Source organism: Pseudophryne corroboree, chromosome 2 (genome assembly GCF_028390025.1).
Source record: "Pseudophryne corroboree isolate aPseCor3 chromosome 2, aPseCor3.hap2, whole genome shotgun sequence".
In the NCBI taxonomy this organism is placed as follows: domain Eukaryota; kingdom Metazoa; phylum Chordata; class Amphibia; order Anura; family Myobatrachidae; genus Pseudophryne; species Pseudophryne corroboree.
The window spans coordinates 867,035,128-867,059,176 of NC_086445.1; the positions used below are offsets into that span (position 1 = coordinate 867,035,128).

Here is a 24,049-nt window from a genome sequence, read left to right on the forward strand (position 1 = left end):
CAACGTGATTGCCTCCTGTTCTCAAGGATTGGCTAGGCCTCGTTGCTATCCAGGACCAGCAGGCCACTAGGAACAAGTCTTGCAACAAGAATTTAGGGGGACATGTACTAAGCAGTGATAAAAGTGGAGAAGTGAGCCAGTGGAGAAGCTGCCCATGGCAACCAATCAGCTGCACTGTATACTTTTATAGTAAGCAAATTATAAATGTTATGTCGCTGCTGATTGGTTGCCATGGGCAACTTCTCCACTGGCTCACTTCTCCACTTTTATCACCGCTTAGTACATGTCCCCCTTAAGCACAGATTCGCCCATAGGTTGAGCTAAACACGCCCTTTGGGGGGGGCATGACGCCCACCCCTTATTACTGAAACATGAGAGAGTCACTGCTTTAGTACATTTTTTTTTTTTTTTTTTTTAAATAAAACCACGTTTTTAAATAGTCTAATGCGTGGTCAGTATAGCAGATGCAGCACGGACAACTTTACGCGTCTGCTATGTTCTGCCAGAACTTAAGATGGCGGCGTTATTTATTAATTCTTCCCCCCTATGTTGTCGTGTCGCAGACGAAATGAGGTCATCAGCGAGACATCATGCTGCCTAAAATGTGGCTGAGTAACTATAAGGCATAAGCACAGGGTCGGAATAGCTGTAAGCCGGCAGCCAGTATGTGGGGTGCGGCGCTCCGGAGCGTCCGGGTGGAGGCTGCCCGGTCCCTGGCTGGGAGGAGAGCAGGTCAGTCCGCGGCACTAACCCGTGGTAGCTCTGCAGCATCGGCATTGAGCTTCATAGCCACTGGTGCTGTCACTGGGGGCGATGCTGCAATCTGTGCCCTGTGTCTCACTGCGTGTTGTGAAACTGCAAGGTCTTGCATGACCTGCTGCATGGTACTTGTAGTTCCACAACCTATTAAGCCATATATAGTATGTGTTTTTTGAGGTTGTCCTGTATAATCCATATTGCATATCACATTGGTATAATATCTACCAAGACTACAGCAACAAATCACTGGTTCGGTGAATATCAAGTGGCTGGTAGTTTGCAGAACGATGGCCTCCATGCTTGGTATAGTTTCCCGTACGCATCACCACTCTTGTATACTGTATATCACAATGACATGACCTTTATGAGGCAGAGTTGGATTATCTATTAGGCAACCTAGGCTAGTGCCTGGTGAGCGCTGAAAGGCCTGGATTACTCTAACGACAGAGATTTACAACTGCTGTCCACTCAAATACTCCCAACAGGTCATGATTTCAGAATTTTGGTGGTCTGTGGGATAATCGCTAACCAAGCAAAAAAGTTTAACAAAAATACCCCCCCCCCCCCCATACATACATACATACACACACACACACACACACCTCGCTCTGTGTGTGTGTGTGTGTGTGTGTGTGGGGGGGGGGGGGGGGGTTGGGGGGGCGCTCACTTCACCCAGCCAAATCCAGAGTTGGTGATAGTAACGCGTGGGTTTGCGTGTCGCTGTCGCCGGCACCCTACACACAGAGCGATGTGTACTTAATTTCTAAGAAATTAAGTAAAAATCGGTACGTGTGTACCCCCCCCCCCCCCTTAGTGAGAGTGGGGTAGTTGCCCATAGCAACAATCAATCAACATCTAGCTGACAACTTCCCCACTCTGTAGGTGCATACACACGGTGCGATGATGTAACCTTACGATTTTGACTATATAGTCAAAATTGTAAGGAAAGTTTGTGCAAATTGCACTGTGTGTACACAGCTTGCAATACCGATGCGCACTCCTGTGGGGTCGGTATTGCAAGAAAAGATAAAGTGTGCAGGCAAGTCAATTTTGACTATATTGTGTACAATCTAGTATATAGTATAGTCAAAACTGGCACTTAGTCAAAATCGCAGGTAAATGTAGTCATCATTGGTGGTCTGGGCTCTGGGGACTTCAAGGGCAATCGCAAAGTCAAAATCGGCACATAGTATCTCATCTTGTGTATGCACCTTTTGAAAGATTTGATTCATTTCCCTCTTAATCGTTGCCCATATACTTGAGTGCCTTACAGTGGCGTAAGTTCGTCCCAGTTGCCCGTAGGCAAGATAAATATTGCCCCCCCTATATTTAGATAAAAAAAAAATATATATATATATATATATATATATATATATATATATATATATATATATATATATATATATGTGTGTGTGGTGTTATTTTTTATCACACATTAGCAGTCATACCCAGGATTAGAAACCATGACCTGTTACACTGCAGCAGACACTTTACTGATGGAGTTATTTGCTCCTGAACAGTAAGCATGAGAATTGTAACTAAATGAAGTTACGTGTAGTTGTCAGAGAAGTAACTTCATATACCGTAGTTAGAATTCTTATATTTCCTATCCAGTGTAATAGGTTGTGATATCTAATCCTGGGTGTGACACTTGTAAAATGTGTATCTACAATATAGTAAAAAGGGTGTGATTTGTAAGGTGCAGGGACCAGTGAGGAAGTCTGCCACTGGAGAGAGAGCAACAGCCATCAATTAACTTAATTCAGTGGTGTCACAGAATGGGAGGAGAGGTGCCCCCCTTCAGAGCAGGGGCCCGGCGGCAGATGACTCCGTTGCCTCCCAGAGTTACGCCTCTGGTCCCTTACCATCATAAGAAAAGATGATTCTGAGTTGTAGCAAAGCAATCAGCAAGTCCATTTTTACCCGGAATAAACAACGCTGCAGTGCAAGGGGTACAAATCGGGTCAATATTTTTTGCTTGCAGGATAAATACTACCTGCTTTCGCATATAGCCACAAATACTGGATGTTATTCTTGTGTTGCAATTTAGACTTGTGTTTGGGCACGCTGTCAAATTTTTCTGCACATTTTACATTTGTCTCACCTGCAGTAACGATGGTTTGACCAAGATTCAAATTTGCTTTCTTTTTTTTTGGCTTTGCTCTCAACGTAGAATCTGCTACTATGGGACTATGTTTTCATGTGAAATAGTTCCATTCGCTCGCACATACCAGTTGCTGGAAGGAAGGGTATTTATGTCCATCCCAAAATATCTATCTATCTATCTATCTATCTATCTATCTATCTATCTATCTATCTATCTATCTATCTATCTATCTATCTATCTATCTATCTATCGTGCTTATTCATCATATTTGCCAGCCGTGTACTTTATGAATACACTCCACTTGTGATTAGACAACTCATTTGGAAACTGTTCCATAATGTATTGCATAATGGTCGTTGAAATTAAATCTAACCTTGTTACGTTGTTTGTCAAGGAGCTAGGTATTGTTTTCAGTGGCTGGTCTTCAGTATGCCGAATGTCGGGATCCCGGCGCACAGTATACCGGCGCCGGAATCCCGACACCCAGCATACCGACTGATATTCTCCCTCGTGGGGGTCCACGACCCCCCTGGAGGGAGAATAAATAGCGTAGCTCGCCACCGTGCCCGCTGCGTGGCAAGTGCAGCGAGCCCGCAAGGGGCTCCTTTGCGCTCGCCACACTGTCGGTATGCCGGCGGTCATGCTCCCGGCGCTGGTATGCTGGTCGCCGGGAGCCCGGCCGCCGGCATACCATACCACACCCGTTTTCAGTATGCATTGGCTGCACATAAGTTATATATCTAGATTAATAGGAAATCGGATAACTGGAATGGTGATGGCAGTTCTGATTGTGTAATTTTGTGGGACGCAGTGACCTATATCCTAGTGTAAATATATCAGGCCGGGTACACATCTAAGCGACCGGCAATCGTGTCAATGGTTGGGGCGATTTCCCTTAACCCAGGCCATCACAGATTGCTGGTACACGCTGATCTGTCCTTCATTAATATGCACAGCTGCATACACAATATTGTTTGAACGTACAGCATGGTCAATCAGACGATCTCGTATGTCATCTGCAGAGCGCGCAATTCTGCATACATAAAGGACGATCTTCGCGATTTGCCGTTCCAGGAGAAGGGTCATAGGGGGGTGATTCTGATTTTTTTCTTGGACACTTTTTAAGTACCCAAAAGCACGAGTTTAGGGGTTTAAAGCAGATAAGCCCCAATAAAATAGTGCCCGCAATGGAAAAAAGTCCTGTTTGGGCATCCAATAGGACACTTTTAATACATTTCTGCTCGCCACCTCAGGAAGCAACGAGCAGATATGTTGGCGCCGGCAGTGATTGCACTCGAACTGCAGGACAATTGAATTGCTGCAGTCGGGCGCCCCATAATGGCAGGCACCTAAAATAACAATTGAATTGCCCCTATAATGTGATAAAGGTTAAGGAGGCAAGCAGACTGAGCATAATCTTGTTCCTTTCTTTGTTTCATACAAGGAAAGTGGTGTTGCTATTTCCTAAACGGAGGGTAGCTATTATCCCCCAGTGTACTGGTTCCCAAACTCTCTCCTCAAGGCACCTCAACAGTTCATGTTTTAAGGATATCCACGCTTAAGCACAGGTGACTAAGGGGTCTGTTCACAAAGCAGTAAAAAGAGTTGTGATCCTGTGAAGAAGTTGTCCATGGCAACCAATCAGCTGCTCCGTACAATTATATAGTATGCAAATTATTAATGTCACTTCAATGCTGATTGCCATGGGAAACGTCTCCACTGGCTCACTTCTCCACCCTTTTCACTGCTTCATAAATAGACCCCATAATTAGTACCTTCAGTTTGGTTACAATATCTGTTTACAAGCATGGATAACTTTAAAATCTGGACTGTAAAGGGCCCCATACACTAGAACGATAATGCCCGATTTCATCCAATTTCGGGCATTCGGGACAATATATCGGGTGAAATCGGGCATTTTGGATGTGTTTCCGATCCGATCCGAGTCGGCTCCCCTAGATCGTTAGTGCTGCACTCGTGATATGTCCGTTCCCGCAGGTATGGCTGAGATCGCATACGATATAGCGCATGCAAAATGTACCAAATAATATGGAACCACTCCAGGGAAGCTCCCGGTAGAGTTCAAGGGAAATCGCCTCCGACTTCAGACTCCGACATATCGTTGTAGTGTACGGGGCCCTTTAGGGTGCCTGGAGGGCAGAGTTTGGGAAACCCTACTGTAGTGTATACTTTGTGCACTATTGTATGTTATGAGGATTTTTTTTAATGTAATTTACTTTATTTCTCTTACGTCCTAGAGGATGCTGGGGACTCCAAAAGGACCATGGGGTATAGACGGGATCCGCAGGAGCTTGAGCACACTGAAAAGACTTTGACTGGGTGTGAACTGGCTCCTCCCTCTATGCCCCTCCTCCAGACCTCAGTTAGACGTTGTGCCCAGGACAGACTGGACACTCACTAGGTGAGCTTTCCTGAGTTTCTCTAGAAAATACTTTTGTTAGGTTTTTTATTTTCCGGGAGACCTGCTGGCTACAGGCTCCCTGCATCGAGGGACTGAGGGGAGAGAAGTCAGACCTACTTCTACTTAGTTAAGGGCTCTGCTTCTTAGGCTACTGGACACCATTAGCTCCAGAGGGTTTGATCACTTGGTGCGCCTAGCTGCTTGTTCCCGGAGCCGCGCCGTCATCCCCCTCACAGAAGCCAGAAGAGAGAAGCCGGGTGAGTATGCAGAAGACTTCAGTAACGAGGTACAGCGCAGCGGTAGCGCTGCGCTCCATGCTCCCAGACACTTCACCAACGGCACTTGCAGGGCGCTGGGGGGGAGCGCCCTGGGCAGCATGTTACTGGGTCTTGCAGGCTGGCAGAAGGCATTTTTGTACCCCCGCCAGCATTTTTCATTTTAAATTTTAGCGGGCTGAAGCGCATTGGGAAGGGGCGGGGCTTAGCCGCACAGCTCACCAGCGCCATTTTATCTCATCCACAGCCGCTGCATGAGACGCTGGCCCGGGACCTCCATGCTCCATTTCAAGTAACAGGGAGCAAATGGGGGGGGTCTGTCCCCTAGCTGAGGCAGTGTGTGTGTGTGTCGGTACTATGTGTCGGCATGTCTGAAGCTGAGTGTTACTCCCCGGAGGAGGTTGCTGGGGGAACAGATGCGGGTCTGGAGTTGACTGTCGGCACAGCCGACGCCTGATTTGCTTACAATGTTAAGTACACTTAATTCAAATGTGGCCTCATTGTCTAAAAGCTTAGATAAATCGGAGTCTCAGACACAGGTGTGGAGGAAATCCATGGAGGATGCTTTATCTCAGGTGCAGACCCCATCAGGGTCGCAAAAGCGGTCGTTTACTCAGTTGGTAGATACGCATACCGACACGGATTCTGATTCCGATGTCGACTTCACTGAGGCTGCTTTACACCCACGCTTAGTTAAGAGTATCCAGTACATGATTGTGGCTATTAAAGATGTTTTACATATTTCTGACGAACCTGCGGTGCAGGAAACAAGGATTTGTTTGTTTAAAGGGAAAAAACCTGAGGTCAAGTTTCCCCCCTCTCATGAAATGAATACTCTTTGTGAAAAGGCTTGGGAATCGCCGGACAAGAGGTGGCAGATTCCCAAGAGAATTTTCATGGCGTATCCTTTCCCCTCTGATGACGGGGAAAAATGGGAGTCGTCTCCGAATGTCGACAAGGCTCTATCCCGTTTGTCTAAGAAGGTAGCGCTTCCGTCCCTTGATACGGCATCTCTCAAGGATCTGGCGGATCGCAAGCTGGAGACGTCTCTGAAGTCCATTTTTGCTAATACGGGTGCAATGCTCAGACCTGCTGTGGCGTCGGTATGGGTGAGTAGTGCTATTGCTAAATGGGCAGAGAATTTAGCTGCTGATATGGATACCCTTGATAAAGATAATATTCTTTTGACTCTTGGTTATATCAAGGACGCTGCAGATTACCTGAAGGATGCGGCGAGGGAAGTTGGTCTCTTGGGATCAAGAACCAATGCCATGGCGATCTTGGCCAGGAGGGCGCTGTGAATCCATCAATGGAATGCTGATGCAGACTCCAAGAGAGCTATGGAAGCTCTCCCCTTCAAAGGTAGTGTCTTGTTTGGTGACGGCTTGGCTGACCTGGTGTCTACCGCGACGGCGGATAAGTCATCTTTTCTTCCTTATGTTCCCACGCAACAGAAAAAGGCACCACATCAGCAGATGCAGTCCTTTCGTCCAAATAAATATAAGCGTGGAAAGGGTTCATCCTTCCTCGCTTCAAAGGGTAGAGGAAGGGGAAGAAAGTCGCCTGCAGTATCAGGCGCCCAGGACCAAAAGTCCTCCCCTGCCTCTACCAAGTCCACCGCATGACGCTGGGGCTTCCCTGGGGGAGTCCGGACCGGTGGGGGGCCGTCTGCGGATCTTCAGTCAGGCCTGGACCCTTGGGTCCTGGCTATAGTATCTCAGGGATACAAGCTGGAGTTTCAGGAGATGCCCCCTCACCGGTTTTTCATTTCGGCCTTACCAGTGTCTCTTCCGGACAGGGAGGTGGTGAAGGCAGCAATACAAAAGTTGTGTCTACAGAGGGTCATTGTTCCCGTTCCCCCGTCCCAACGGGGGGAGGGGTTCTACTCAAACCTCTTTGTTGTACCGAAACCGGACGGTTCGGTCAGACCGATTCTGAACCTAAAATCCCTCAATCCATACTTGAAAGTTTTCAAGTTCAAGATGGAATCTCTTCGAGCTGTGATTTCCAGCCTTGAAGGGGGGGATTTTATGGCGTCAGTCGACATAAAGGATGACTACTTACACGTCCCGATATATCCTCCGCATCAAGCCTTCCGCAGGTTTGCAATACAGGATCCTCATTACCAATTTCAGCCGTAGCCGTTTGGGCTTTCCACGGCCCCGAGGATTTTCACCAAGGTCATGGCAGAAATGATGGTTCTCCTTCGCAAGCAAGGGGTTACAATTATCCCGTACTTGGACGATCTCCTGATAAAGGCAGGTACAAGGAACGGTTGTTGAGAAATGTGGATTTGTCTCTGTTGGGTGCTAAATTTGCCAAAGTCTCAGTTGATTCCGACCATTCGGCTGCCCTTTCTGGGCATGATTCTAGACACGGAGTTACGGAGAGTGTTTCTTCCGGAAGACAAAGCTCTGGAACTGCAGACGATGGTCAGGGAGCTTCTGAGGCCGACAAGTGTGTCGATTCATCAATGTACTTGGGTTCTGGGGAAAATAGTTGCAGCGTACGAAGCCATTCCGTTTGGCAGGTTTCATGCCCGGATGTTTCAGTGGGATCTGCTGAGCAAATGGTCCGGGTCTCACCTGCACATGCACCGGAAGATAAGTCTATCTTCCAGGGCCAGGATTTCTCTCCTGTGGTGACTACAGAGTTCCTACCTCCTAGGAGGGCGCCGGTTCGGAATCCAGGACTGGGTTCTACTGACAACAGATGCCAGCCTCCGAGGCTGGGGCGCAGTCACCCAAGGAAGAACTTTCCAGGGGAACTGGTCGCTCCAGGAATCTTGTCTTCACATAAATGTTCTCTGTTAAGAGCCATTTACAACGGCCTGCTACAAGCAAAGAGCCTTCTTCAGGGTCGACCTGTCCTGATACAGTCGGACAACTTAACAGTGGTGGCGCATATAAACCGTCAAGGCGGAACAAGGAGCAGGGCGGCTATGGCGGAGGCCACAAGAATCCTTCGCTGGACGGAGCAGCACGTGAGCGATCTGTCAGCAGTCTTCCTTCCGGGAGTGGACAACTGGGAAGCAGACTTCCTCAGAAGACACGATCTCCATCCGGGAGAGTGGGCTCTTCACCAAGAGGTATTTGCAGAAGTGACGAAGCGTTGGGGAATTACGCTGATCGACATGATGGCGTCTCGCCTCAACAAGAAGCTTCCGCGATATTGTTCCAGGTCACGGGACCCCCAAGCCAGTGCAGTAGACGCCCTGGTGACTCCGTGGGTATTTCAGTCGGTGTATGTGTTCCCTTCGCTTCCTCTCATTCCAAAGGTGCTGGGGATCATTCGACGAGCAAGAGTTCAGGCGATCCTTGTCGTTCCAGATTGGCCAAGAAGGGCCTGGTATCCGGATCTTCAGGAATTACTTGTGGAAGATCCTTGGCCGCTTCCTCTAAGAGAGGACCTGTTATTGCAGGGACCATGCGTGTTTCCGGACTTACCGCGGCTGCGTTTGACGGCATGGAAGTTGAGCGCTAAATCTTAGCTCGAAAAGGTATTCCCGGGGAGGTCATTCCCACTCTCCTTAAGGCTAGGGAGGAGGTTACGGCGAAACATTATCACCGTATTTGTAGAAAGTATGTTTCGTGGTGTGAGACCAAAGCTGCTCCTGTGGAGGAATTTCACTTGGGTCGGTTTCTCCATTTTTTGCAGGCAGGCGTCGATGCAGTCCTGAAATTGGGTTCCATCAAAGTGCAGATTTTGGCTTAATCTATTTTCTTTCAAAAGGAATTGGCTGTCCTTCCAGAGGTTCAGACTTTTGTGAAGGGAGTGATGAATATCCATCCTCCGTTTGTGCCCCCTGTGGCGCCATGGGATCTTGAAGTGGTCTTGCAATTTCTTATGTCTTCCTGGTTTGAACCTTTGCGTAAGCTTGAGTTTAAGTTTCTCACTTGGAAGGTAGTCATGCTGTTGGCTCTGGCGTCTGCCAGGCGAGTGTCAGAATTGGCGGCCTTATCTCACAAGAGTCCGTACTTGATCTTCCATTCGGATAGAGCGGAATTGAGGACTCGTCAACAATTTCTTCCGAAGGTGGTTTCTTCGTTTCATATTAACCAACCTATTGTGGTACCTGTGGCTATGGATGCTGTGGCAGTTCCAAAGTCTCTTGATGTTGTGAGAGCCTTGAAGATTTACGTCGCCAGAACGGCTGTTGCCAGGAAAACAGAGGCTTTGTTTGTCCTGTATGCTTCCAACAAGATTGGTCATCCTGCTTCTAAGCAGACTATTGCACGCTGGATTTGTAGTACGATTCAGCAAGCTCATTCTTCGGCTGGGCTACCGGTGCCGAAGTCAGTGAAGGCCCATTCTACCAGGAAAGTGGGCTCCTCTTGGGCGGCTGCCCGAGGGGTCTCGGCACTTCAGCTTTGCCGAGCAGCTACGTGGTCTGGTTCAAACACCTTTGCTAAGTTTTACAAGTTTGATACCCTGGCTGAGGAGGACCTCCATGTTTGCTCAATCGGTGCTGCAGAGTCGTCCACACTCTCCCGCCCGTGCTGGAGCTTTGGTATAGACCCCATGGTCCTTTTGGAGTCCCCAGCATACTCTAGGACAGTGGTTCTCAAACTCGATCCTCAGGACCCCACACAGTGCATGTTTTGCAGGTAACCCAGCAAGTGCACAGGTGTATTAATTACTCACTGACACATTTTAAAAGGTCCACAGGTGGAGCTAATTAATTTCACTTGCGATTCTGTGAGGAGACCTGCAAAACATGTACTGTGTGGGGTCCTGAGGACCGAGTTTGAGAACCTATGCTCTAGAACGGAAGAGAAAATAGGATTTTAGTACCTACCGGTAAATCCTTTTCTCCTAGTCCGTAGAGGATGCTGGGCGCCCATCCCAGTGCGGACTGTTACTTACAGTGTTTTCTTGCTGGTTAAATACGTTTACACACGGGTTGTGTATTTGTTGTTTTCAGCTTGTTGCTGTTGTTAATTCATACTGTTATCTGGTTTACGGTTACTCTGGTTGTACGGTATGTTTGTGGTGTGGGCTGGTATGTTTCTCGCCCTTAGTTTAGACAAAAATCCTTTCCTCGAAATGTCTCTCTCTCCTGGGCACAGTTCCTATAACTGAGGTCTGGAGGAGGGGCATAGAGGGAGGAGCCAGTTCACACCCAGTCAGTCTTTTCAGTGTGCCCAAGCTCCTGCGGATCCCGTCTATACCCCATGGTCCTGTTGGAGTCCCCAGCATCCTCTACGAACTAGGAGAAAAGGATTTACCGGTAGGTACTAAAATCCTATTATTGACCACTCCAGGTAGCACCCACCAGAACGATAGCTCAGCCTCTTTAACCACTTAACTGCCAATTTTTCCCTTCAAAACCATTAGCAACATTGTTTAAAAAAAAGTTTTTATTTAATATAGTTTAAAAAGTATTTTTTTAAATAAATATTTTTAATATTTCGTTTTTGACAAGGAGATCCATTCTGCAGATTTGCATAATATAATATTATATTATGCACATTTGCAGAATGGATCTCCTTGTCAAAAACAGGGGGACACAGTGGGGCGGTGCAGTTGCATGTGATCTGACAATGCCAGATAAGTGGTTAAGTGGACTTGTTGGCATGGAAACAGAACTATTTATGCCATCCCATTATCACACATCCCCATTGTATACCCTGACCTAACTCCAGGGGGGTATTCAATTAGTGCGAAAAAAACACTTTCCGCCCATTTGTAGGTCGAATTCACATTAAACCTATTCAAAGCTCATTCCGATTTTTCGATTTGTCAAAAAATCCGCGTGGGCGAAAACCACGTGGATCGGCAAACTCGCAGCTAATCCACGAGTTTTCTCGAATTCGCTGGCATTTTAAAAAAAATTTTGGTTCGTTTTCACCCATGCCGTTTCATTAAAAAAAAAAAAAAAAAAATCGAAAAGGCTTGACGAAAACAGAGCAAAAACCTGTCTAAAACGCCTGCTATTGAATACCCAACAGTCAAATTAGTGCAGATTTTCCGACTGTCGGAAATCTCGGCACTAATTCAATATCCCCCCAGGTTAGGCATTCCATGCAGCAATTGTTGGGGGTTGTTTTACGGAGTACTGATTTGATGCCTGCGGAGAACTTTGGATTTGGGTGGGTTATTTTGTTTATGTGCAGGGTAAATATGGTCTCTTGCAGCAATTTACCTACAATTAAAATCCCGACGGTCAAAATACTGATAACCATTGACCGACGGTCAAAATCCCGACACGGTCAAAATCTCGACATTTAAAATACAGACAAGGTCAACATATCTACATTTAAAAAGTCGACAGGTCAAAAAGTTGACATGAGTTTTTCATGATTTTTTTTTGTAGAAACCGACTTGTTCATACTTTACCATCTCAGTGAACCTGGAGGGGGAATATAAGTGTGCCAAGCTCATCGGGTCACCGTGCCCGAAGCATGGTGAGTGCTGCGAGGGGACTCTGTACACTTATATGGTGTCCATGTCGACCTACACACCCCAAAAAAATAATGAAAAACTTGTGTCGACTGTTTGACCTGTCGATATTTTAAATGTCTGTATTTTGACTTTGTATTTTAAATATCGGTATTTTGACCTTGCCGAGATTTTGGCCATCGGGATTTTGATTGTAGGTATTTAATACTAAACCCCCTCTGTGTACAGGGAGTGCCCACTATCCATTGAAGGACTGGATGGCACTGTCTGTTGACACTTGAAAGAAAATTACAGACCGTTACAACAGGTTCCAAACAAGAGAGAGATAATGTGATTGTTGACTCAACTTAAGTTATGGACTCAATGACTTAGATTTTCTTCCAACTTCAGTGATTCTCCTTAGCTATCGCTACTGCAAAAAGACGAGGATAAAGCCAAGCTCTATCTATCTGGAAGCCATACTGCACCTTTCTTGTGGTACTACAGTGGTTAGCATTGCTGAATTAATGAGTTTGTTACTGACAAGTCATATATGTGCAGAGTTTGTATGTTCTCCCTGTGTTTGCTTTGCTTTCCTCACCACATGACAAAACAAAACCCAACATACTGTTAGGTCCAAGGGCGTTGCTACCATAGGTGCAGGGAGTGTAGCTGCTACAGTATGTAGCCCAGAGCTAAGAAGGGCTGTTACAGTTATTATTATTATTATTATCCTTTATTTATATGGCGCCACAAGGGTTCCGCAGCGCCCAATTACAGAGTACATATGCACATAATCAAAACAGGAAAACAGTGACTTACGGTTGAAGACAATATAGGACAAGTACAGGGCAACTAAGCATAACTACACCAGTAAACATAGAGATAAGTTCCAGGTGGCCAAAAAACTGCGGGATCTGGGCAGTTGAGGATTATTAAAGTAAGAAACGTATAAGCACATGAGGGAAGAGGGCCCTACTCGTGAGAGCTTACATTCTAAGGGGAGGGGTAGACAGACAGGGGTGACACAGATGGGGTACATAGAGAGCGTGGAACAGAGGGTTAGGATGAGATTTGGCTGGGTTTGGTAAAGAAATGGGTCTTAAGAGCCTGTTTGAAGTTTTGTAGAGAGGTGGAGAGTCTGAGGGGGAGAGGTAAAGAATTCCAGAGAAAGGGAGCAGCACGTGAAAAATCTTGGAGATAGGAGTGGGAGGAAGTAATCAGAAGACAGGAGAGTCGGCGTGCATTAGCAGAGCGAAGAGGACGGGTGGGAGTGTAAAGGGAGATAAGGTCAGAGATGTAGATGGGAGAGGAGTGGGTGAGAGCTTTGTAAGTGAGTGTGAGAAGTTTGAATTGGATTCTGAAAGGGAAGGGAAGCAAAGCCAGTGGAGGGCCTGCAGGAGAGGGGAGGTAGACGTAGTGCGTTTGGTGAGGAAGATGAGCCGGGCAGCAGCATTGAGGATAGATTGGATTGGAGAGAGGTAATTGTCAGGGAGGCCAGTTAGGAGGAGATTACAGTAGTCCAGTCTGGAAATAATCAGTGAGTGAATAATGATCTTAGTGGCATCCTGGGTGAGAAAAGGTCTGATTCTGGAAATGTTTTTGAGATGAAAATGACAGGTTTGTGAGAGGTGCTGAATGTGTGGTTTGAAGGAGAGGGAGGAGTCAAGGATTACACCAAGACAGCGTACTTGGGGGCTAGGGAAGATAGTCGTGCCATCAATGGATAATGAGATTGTGGGAGGTGAGGCTGTGCGGGAGGGTGGGAAGATGATCAGCTCAGTCTTAGACATGTTGAGTTTAAGAAAGCGCTGAGACATCCAGGAAGAGATAGCAGAAAGACAGTTTGAGGTACGAGTGAGGAGAGCCGTGGAGAGATCAGGGGAGGAGAGGTAGATTTGAGTGTCATCAGCATAGAGGTGGTATTGGAAGTTAAAAGAACTAATGAGTTCACCTAAAGAGGACGTATAGAGAGAGAAAAGGAGAGGACCAAGAACAGAGCCTTGGGGGACACCAACAGTTAGTGGAAGTGGGGGGGAGGTAGCATCATGAGGAGACAGAGAAGGAACGATCAGAGAGGTAGGAGGACAGCCAGGAGAGGGCAGTATCACGCAGACCAAGAGAGTGAAGGATTTGCAGAAGGAGAGGGTGGTCCACAGTGTCAAAAGCAGCAGAGAGGTCAAGAAGAATAAGCAGAGAGTAGTGGCTCATAGATTTGGCTGCATGGAGGTCATTGCAGACTTTTGTGAGGGCAGTTTCAGTGGAGTGGAGAGAACGGAAACCAGACTGGAATGGGTCAAGCAGTGAGTGAGAGGAAAGAAAGGCAGTGAGGCGATTATAGACAATACGCTCAAGAAGTTTGGAGGCAAAGGGGAGGAGAGAGATGGGTCGATAGTTGGAGAGAGTGTTAGGATCAAGGGTAGGTTTTTTAAGAATAGGGGAGACGAGCATGCTTGAAGGCAGAGGGGACAGTGCCTGATGAAAGGGAGAGTTGAATGCCTGATGAAAGGGAGAGATTGAGAAGGTGGGCAAGATGGGAACAGGCAGAAGGAGAGAGGTAGCGGAGGAGGTGGGAGGGGATAGGGTCGAGCGGGGAGGTTGTGGGGGGGGGGAGGAACGGATGAGGGCCATGACTTCCTCGCCAGATACATTAGAGAAAGATGTCAGAGTTGGTAAGAGAGAAGGGGATGGGTGGTGGCTGGTCTGGTGGGATGTGATATACTGACGTATGGAGTCAATCTTGGATGTGAAATAAGTGGCAAAGTCAAGAGCAGACAATGAGGAAGGGAGAGGAGGTGGTGGTGGGCAGAGGAGGGAGTTAACAGTGGCAAAGAGGCGCCGGGGGTTGGAAGACTGGGTAGAAATGAGGATTTTGAAGTATGATTGTTTAGCAAGGGAAAGGGCAGTACTGAAGGATGAGAGCATGAATTTGAAATGGTGGAAGTCTGCTTTAGAGCGTGATTTCCTCCACTGTCGCTCGGCAGTACGTGAGCATTTTTGTAGATATCTGGTGCATTTGGTGTGCCAGGGTTGAGGTGTTGATCTGCGAGGGTGAATAGTGGTTGGCGGAGCAACAGAGTCAAGGGCAGAAGTAAGAGATGCATTGTATAGGGATGTGGCTTGTTCAGGGCATGTGAGAGAGAGAAGAGGAGAGAGAAGGGAGTCAAACAGGGAGGATAGGGATGAGGTGTCAATAGCCTCAATGTTACGCTTCGTGATGGTAGCCTTAGGAGGGAGAGATGGAGAAGCAGAGATAGATAAGTTGAAAGAGAGCAAGTGGGTGTCAGAGAGGGGAAAAGGGGAATTGGAGAAATCAGAAATATCACAGCGGTGAGTGAAAACCAGATCCAGTGAGCTCCCGTTCACATGGGAGGGTGAGGTGGTCCACTGGGAGAGACCAAGTGAAGAGGTGAGGTTAAGGAGTTTAGAGGCAGGTGATTTTGTGGGGTTATTGATAGGGATGTTGAAATCACCTAGAATAATGGAGGAAATGTCAGAAGAGAGGAAGTGAGGTAGCCAGGAAGCAAAGTTGTCGAGGAATTTGGAGGAAATGCCAGGTGGACGGTAAATTACAGCAACTCGAAGATTAGTAGGTTGGTAGAGGCGTATTGCATGGACCTCAAATGTAGAGAATGTAAGAGATGGTTCTGGAGGTATAAGTTGGTATGTGTAGCTTGACATACAGTTACATGTGTTGTATACGTTTTCCCTATTGGGTGGTACATAAGAGCCATAACAAACATTTGCCTTGGGGCCTGTAATATGTCTAGTTATGTCCCTGGACCTGTTCATTGTAATGTAGTATAAAATGAACTGGATGGCATTTTAATGTTGCATAATATGAACTCCGGACACTATGTCTTGAATTGGGTATACGGTGTTGCATAATGTGTAATTGCACCCCTACAATGTGACCTCGTATGAACTAGGGCACTACATTAACTAAGGCACTACTATAGTTCATGATGAACTAGGGCACTGTTATGGGCATACAATTAACAATTGCTGCAAAGGCGTGTCTCTGGAAGGATTGGGAGAGAGACCCCTTCCAAATGTTGCTATGGCGCCCACAAAATTCTGGCTATGCCCCTGGGTATATGCAATTGCGGTCGAATTCCCGAAAATGTCGAAAAACGGGACATTTTCGCCAAAAAAATAATAATCGACAATGCAATTCAGTACTTTTCGTCAAAAAAACGGCCATTCCAAATTCGACTTTTTGAAATTCGACATTTGTCAAATTCGACATTTCTGCAATTGTACAAATGCGGCATTTCGACAAAAGTATATTCAATTGAAGATTGTAAATTCGACAACAGTGCTTTTAGACAGTAAATTCGTCATTTTCAATCCGCCACACTTTGCTGGCGGAATCTAATAAATTTTTTTAAAAACATGTTTTTTTTTTTGTTTTGTTTTTTTTGGTAATAGCATATCTATTTATATTAGAAGGGATTAGGTACTTGGTTTGTCTATTTAGGAGGCACAAGTATTATTTATATATTTTTAAAAATATTTTTTTATTTTTTATTTTTTTAATGGAATGGGGTAAAAATCAGAAAAAACAATGCGTGGGGTCCCCCCTCCTAAGCATAACCAGCCTCGGACTCTTTGAGCCGGTCCTGGTTGCCAGAAAAAAAATGACAGGGGATCCCCCGTATTTTAACAACCAGCACCGGGCTCTGCGCCTGGTCCTGGTGCAAAAAATACGGGGGACAAAAAGAGTAGGGGTCCCCCGTATTTTTTGTACCAGCACCGGGCTCCACTAGCTGGACAGATGATGCCACAGCCGGGGGTCACTTTTATACAGCGCCCTGCGGCCGTGGCATTAAATACCCAATTAGTCACCCCTGGCCGGGGTACCCTGGAGGAATGGGGACCCCTTCAATCAAGGGGTCCCCCCCCCCAGCCACCCAAGGGCCAGGGGTGAAGCCCGAGGCTGTCCCCCCGCCCCCCATATCCATTGGCTGCGGATGGGGGGCTGATAGCCTTGTTGAAAATGGAAGAATATTGGTTTTTGCAGAACTACAAGTCCCAGCTAACTTTATTACATACATGCCGACACACATACTTACCTATGTTGACACGCCGACTCTGGCCACGTCTCCAATGTCGACGTCCGGGGTACCTGAAAATAAAATTATACTCGCCTGATCCATTGTCCAGTTCTTTTATTGTAATCCACGTACTTGGCAAAACAAAAAAACGCATTTACCCGAACCAGACGGACTGAAAGGGGTCCCATGTTTACACATGGTATCCCTTTCCCCGAATGCAGAGACCCCCCGTGACTCCTGTCACAGAAGGTCCCTTCAGCCAATCAGGAAGCGCCACTTCGTGGCACTCTCCTGATTGGCTTTGCGCGTCTGAGCTGGCAGACAGCGCATCGCACAGCACCTCCATTAGTTTCAATGGTGGGAACTTTGCGGTCAGCGGTGGGGTTACCCGCGGGTCAGCCGCTGACCGTGTCAACATAGGTAAGTATGTGTGTCGGCATGTATGTAATAAAGTTATACTTTCACGGTGTCTGTGTCCTGTTTTTATTTGGGTATTTTTTTTGCAGTAGAACTACAGGTACAAGCGGGCCCATTTCCCCCCCGCATGCTGGTACTTGTGGTTCTCCAAGTACCAGCTTGCGGTGGAGGCTTGCTGGGACTTGTAGTTCTTCTGCAAAAACAATATTCTTTCATTTTTACACATGGCTATCAGCCCCCCATCCGCAGCCCTTGGATGGTGGGGACAGCCTCGGGCTTCACCCCTGGCCCTTGGGTGGCTGGGGGACGGGACCCCTTGATTGAAGGGGTCCCCACCCCTCCAGGGTACCCCGGCCAGGGGTGACTAGTTGGGTATTTAATGCCACGGCCGCAGGGCGCTGTATAAAAGTGACCCCCGGCTGTGGCATTATCTGTCCAGCTTAGTGGAGCCCGGTGCTGGTACAAAAAATACGGGGGACCCCTACTCTTTTTGTCCCCCGTATTTTGTGGACCAGGCGCAGAGCCCGGTGCTGGTTGTTAAAATACGGGGGATCCCCTGTCATTTTATCCCCCCGTATTTTGGCAACTAGGACCGGCTCAAAGAGCCCGAGGCTGGTTATGCTTAGGTGGGGGGACCCCACGCAAAAAAATTTCGGGTTTTTTACCGTTTTTTTAAACATTTTTCAAAATCTAATCAAAATCCGTAAAATCAGCCTTTTTTGGACAGCGGGACTGTCGAATTAGTTTTTTATTGAATATGATGAATTCCGGCACCCACCTGCCGGAATTCGACGGTCGAATTGTGTCGAATTTAAAAACGGGAGAAAAAGTGGCGCAATTCGCCCGGAATTGCATATACCCCAAAGAGAGAAAAGGTGGGAGTTAGGTAATGTAGACTATAAGCTCCAATTAGACATGCACTATTGTGGTTGACAAACATTCTCTCTGTACAGCGCTGCATAATGGCTGGTGCTTTATAAATATTATATTAATAATGTAGTGGAAATATTGGATCCTTTTGTGACAAAAAACTTTTCCAGCTTGCATACATAACAAGAAACCTTTATCTCTAGACCAGACATTCATTTTAAAAATGGCCATAAATAACTATTCATCTTTCTAAAGGTTGTGTTTTTTTAATCAGGCGATGCCATTTATTTTATGCAGATATTTGTATTTTGTATTATTTTCTGTTATATTGTAATATACTTTTATGTCCATGATGTAATTTGTGCTTGGTTCCTCTTCTACCTTCTCCTGCAGCAAGTGTCATACTCCTAAGGAAGCAGGATCCTCACAGGACTAACACACTCGCAGCATGTCTGTATGCAAAGGACTCTGTTATTGGGAAACTGTTAGGGGCGAGCCAGGACTTACCTGCAAATGACTGTCTTGCCCAGCAGGTCCCAGCAGTCTCCTTTAACAAAGGTATGTTCTGTGTGATGATTGTTGTATACTTCAGTTAACAATGACTTCTTAATCATTTGTTCTTCTCATGTAATGCACATAGGGGATTCCTCAGTATTCCTCCTGGATCAGCTCAATATATTTGCTTGCTTTGCACACACTCACACTCCCATAGAACCCTAAAGAAAGAGCCCTTGTGTGATCCTGCTGGGTAATGCTACTGGTCCCGATCTGGTTCCTTTATTTGATGGTTTGGCATATACCCCTTTCACATCGCCAAAATAACCTGGGTTGTTGCCGAGTCCACCCGGGTCGAGGTGCGGTGTGAAAGCGCCAAACTGAATATTCCGGGCTGTCCAACGTGGTATTTCAACCCGGGTCAAAAGAATGGTTGAACACATGTTGGACCCAGATTATTGGGGGTAATTCCAAGTTGATCGCAGCAGGAAATTTCTCTAACGTCCTAGTGGATGCTGGGAACTCCGTAAGGACCATGGGGAATAGCGGGCTCCGAAGGAGGCTGGGCACTCTAGAAAGATTTAGGACTACCTGGTGTGCACTGGCTCCTCCCACTATGACCCTCCTCCAAGCCTCAGTTAGATTTCGTGCCCGGCCGAGGTTGGATGCACACTAGGGGCTCTCCTGAGCCCTTAGATAGAAAGTATAATTTTAGGTTTTTTATTTTCAGTGAGACCTGCTGGCAACAGGCTCACTGCAGCGAGGGACTAAGGGGAGAAGAAGCGAACTCGCCTGCTTGCAGCCGGATTGGGCTTCTTAGGCTACTGGACACCATTAGCTCCAGAGGGATCGACCGCAGGCCCAGTCCTTGGTGTTCGGTCCCGGAGCCGCGCCGCCGTCCCCCTTACAGAGCCAGAAGCAAGAAGAGGTCCGGAAAATCGGCGGCAGAAGACATCAGTCTTCACCAAGGTAGCGCACAGCACTGCAGCTGTGCGCCATTGCTCCTCATGCACACTTCACACTCCGGTCACTGAGGGTGCAGGGCGCTTGGGGGGGGGCGCCCTGAGCTGCAATAAAAACACCTTGGCTGGCAAAAATACCACAATATATAGCCCTAGAGGCTATATATGTGGTAAATTCCCCTACCAGAATCCAGAAAAAAGCGGGAGAATAGGCCGCGGAAAAGGGGCGGAGCTATCTCCCTCAGACACACTGGCGCCATTTCTCCTTCACAGATCCGCTGGAAGGAAGCTCCCTGGCTCTCCCCTGCAGTCTACACTTCAGAACAGGGTAAAAACAGAGAGGGGGGGCACTAAATTTGGGCGCAATACATATATAATATAAAAAGCAGCTATAGGGGACATAACTCAGTTAGTCCCTGCATTATATAGCGCTCTGGTGTGTGCTGGCATACTCTCACTCTGTCCCCCCAAAGGGCTTTTGTGGGTCCTGTCCTCATTCGGAGCATTCCTTGTGTGTGTGCGGTGTGTCGGTACGGCTGTGTCGACATGTTTGATGAGGATAATGATGTGGAGGCGGAGCAGATGCCTTTAGAAGGGATGTCACCCCCTGCGGGGCAGACACCTGAGTGGATGGGCTTATGGAAAGTAATGAGTGCACGTATAGACTCCTTATATAAGAAAATCGACGACATGCCAAATGTGGGACAGCCGACTTCTCAGCTCGTGCCTGCCCAGGCGTCGCATGGGTCGTCAGGGGCTCTAAAACGCCCGCTACCTCAAGCAGACCCAGATGTCGACACGGATACTGACACCAGTGTCGACGACGATGAGTCAAACCTAATGCCCACTAAGGCCATTCACTGTATGATTGAGGCAATGAAAGAGGTGTTAAACATTTCTGATATAACTACTGGTACCACTAAATAGGGTATTATGTTTGGAGAGAAAAAACTACCCGTAGTTTTTCCCCCATCAGATGAATTAAATGAAGTGTGTGAAGAAGCGTGGGCTTTCCCTGATAAAAAATTGGTAATTCCTAAGAAGGTACTAATGGCGTTCCCTTTCCCGCCAGAGGATAGGTCACGTTGGGAAACACCCCCTAGAGTGGATAAAGCGCTCACACGTTTGTCTAAAAAGGTGGCACTACCGTCTCCGGATACGGCCGCCCTCAAGGAACCTGCTGATAGAAAGCAGGAGGCGATCCTGAAGTCTGTATATACACACACAGGCATTATACTTAGGCCAGCTATTGCGTCAGCTTGGATGTGCAGTGCTGCCGCTGCGTGGTCAGATAAACTGTCAGAAAATATTGACACATTAGACAGAGACACGATCCTGTTAACCATAGACCATATAAAAGACTCAGTCTTATATATGAGAGATGCACAAAGGGAAATCTGCCGATTGGCATCTAAAGTAAGTGCATTGTCCATTTCTGCTAGGAGAGGCTTATGGACTCGCCAGTGGACAGGAGATGCAGATTCAAAAAAGCACATGGAAGTGTTACCATATAAGGGTGAGGAATTATTTGGGGATGGTCTCTCGGACCTAGTTTCCACAGCAACTGCTGGGAAGTCAGCATTTTTACCCCATGTTCCCTCACAGCCTAAAAAGGCGCTGTTTTATCAGGTACAGTCCTTTCGGACTCAGAAAAACAGGCGTGGAAAAGGCGGGTCCTTTCTGTCCAGAGGCAGAGGTAGGGGAAAAAGGCTGCAACAAACAGCAGGTTCCCAGGAGCAAAAGTCCTCCCCCGCTTCTTCTTCCAAGTCCGCCGCATGACGGTGGGGCTCCACAGGCGGAGCCAGGTACGGTGGGGGGCCGCCTCAAGAATTTCAGCGATCAGTGGGCTCGCTCACAGGTGGATCCCTGGATCCTTCAAATAGTATCTCAGGGGTACAAACTGGAATTCGAGGCGTCTCCACCCCACCGGTTCCTAAAATCTGCCTTGCCGATTGCTCCCTCAGACAGGGAGGCGGTGATAGTGGCAATTCACAAGCTGTATTCCCAGCAGGTGATAATCAAGGTACCCCTACTTCAACAAGGCCGGGGTTACTATTCCACACTATTTGTGGTACCGAAACCGGACGGTTCGGTGAGACCCATTTTAAATTTGAAATCCTTGAACACATACATAAAAAAATTCAAGTTCAAGATGGAATCGCTCAGGGCGGTTATTGCGAGCCTGGACGAGGGGGATTACATGGTATCCCTGGACATCAAGGATGCTTACTTGCATGTCCCCATTTACCATCCTCACCAGGAGTACCTCAGATTTGTGGTACAGGATTGCCATTACCAATTCCAGACGCTGCCGTTTGGACTGTCCACGGCACCGAGGGTATTTACCAAGGTGATGGCGGAAATGATGATACTCCTTCGAAAAAAGGGAGTTTTAATTATCCCGTACTTGGACGATCTCCTAATAAAAGCGAGGTCCAAGGAACAGTTGTTGGTGGGAGTAGCACTATCTCAGGAGGTGCTGCACCAGCACGGCTGGATTCTGAATATCCCAAAGTCACAGCTGGTTCCGACGACACGACTACTGTTCCTGGGTATGATTCTGGATACAGTCCAGAAAAAAGTGTTTCTCCCGGAGGAGAAAGCCAGGGAGTTGTCATCTCTAGTCAGAGACCTCCTGAAACCAAAACAGGTATCAGTGCATCACTGCACGCGGGTCCTGGGAAAGATGGTGGCTTCTTACGAAGCAATTCCCTTCGGCAGGTTCCATGCCAGAATCTTTCAGTGGGACCTGTTGGACCAGTGGTCCGGATCGCATCTTCAGATGCATCGCTTGATAACCCTGTCTCCAAGAACCAGGGTGTCGCTACTGTGGTGGCTGCAGAGTGCCCATCTTCTAGAGGGCCGCAGGTTCGGCATACAGGACTGGGTCCTGGTGACCACGGATGCCAGCCTTCGAGGCTGGGGGGCAGTCACACAGGGAAGAAACTTCCAAGGACTATGGTCGAGTCAGGAGACTTCCCTTCACATAAATATTCTGGAACTAAGGGCCATCTACAATGCCCTAAGTCAAGCAAAATCCCTGCTCCTACACCAGCCGGTGCTGATCCAGTCAGACAACATCACGGCAGTCGCCCATGTAAATCGACAGGGCAGCACAAGACGCAGGATGGCGATGGCGGAAGCCACAAGAATTCTCCGATGGGCGGAGAATCATGTACTAGCACTGTCAGCAGTGTTCATTCCGGGAGTGGACAACTGGGAAGCAGACTTCCTCAGCAGACACGACCTCCACCCGGGAGAGTGGGGACTTCATCCAGAAGTCTTCCAGATGCTGGTAAACCGTTGGGAAAAACCACAGGTGGACATGATGGCGTCCCGCCTCAACAAAAAGTTAAAAAGATATTGCGCCAGGTCAAGGGACCCTCAGGCGATAGCTGTGGACGCTCTAGTGACACCGTGGGTGTACCAGTCGGTTTATGTGTTCCCTCCTCTGCCTCTCATACCAAAGGTATTGAGAATAATAAGAAAGCGAGGAGTAAACACCATTCTCGTGGTTCCGGATTGGCCAAGACGAGCGTGGTACCCGGAACTTCAAGAGATGCTCTCAGAGGACCCGTGGCCTCTACCGCTCAGACAGGACCTGCTACAACAGGGGCCCTGTCTGTTCCAAGACTTACCGCGGCTGCGTTTGACGGCATGGCGGTTGAACACCGGATCCTAAAGGAAAAGGGTATTCCGGAAGAAGTCATTCCTACGCTTATTAAGGCCAGGAAAGATGTTACGGCAAAGCATTATCACCGCATATGGCGGAAATATGTTGCATGGTGCGAGGCCAAAAAGGCCCCAACAGAGGAATTTCAACTAGGTCGATTTCTGCATTTCCTGCAAGCAGGAGTGAATATGGGTCTAAAACTAGGCTCCATTAAAGTACAGATCTCGGCTCTGTCGATTTTCTTTCAAAAAGAACTAGCTTCAGTACCTGAAGTTCAGACATTTGTGAAAGGAGTGCTGCATATTCAGCCCCCATTTGTGCCTCCTGTGGCACCTTGGGATCTCAACGTGATGTTGAGTTTCTTAAAATCACATTGGTTTGAGCCACTAAAAACCGTGGATCTGAAATATCTCACGTGGAAAGTGGTCATGTTATTGGCCTTGGCTTCAGCCAGGCGAGTGTCAGAATTGGCGGCTTTATCATGTAAAAGCCCTTATCTGATTTTCCATATGGATAGGGCAGAATTGAGGACTCGTCCCCAGTTTCTCCCTAAGGTGGTGTCAGCGTTTCACCTGAACCAGCCTATTGTGGTGCCTGCGGCTACTAAGGATTTGGAGGACTCCAAGTTGCT

General features: G+C 47.5%; 1 protein-coding gene across 1 annotated transcript in view; it reads left to right on the top strand.

Moving 5' to 3' along the window:
- Window positions 1–534: 534 nt before the first annotated feature.
- ERAL1 (Era like 12S mitochondrial rRNA chaperone 1) overlaps window positions 535–24,049 on the top strand; it is an 84,987-nt gene continuing 61,472 nt past the window's right edge. The window contains exons 1-2 of the mRNA XM_063955898.1: window positions 535–732; window positions 18,682–18,846. Of these exons, the coding sequence (XP_063811968.1) occupies window positions 666–732; window positions 18,682–18,846 (232 nt within the window). The 5' untranslated portion in view covers window positions 535–665. The remainder of the gene's footprint in view (window positions 733–18,681; window positions 18,847–24,049) is intronic.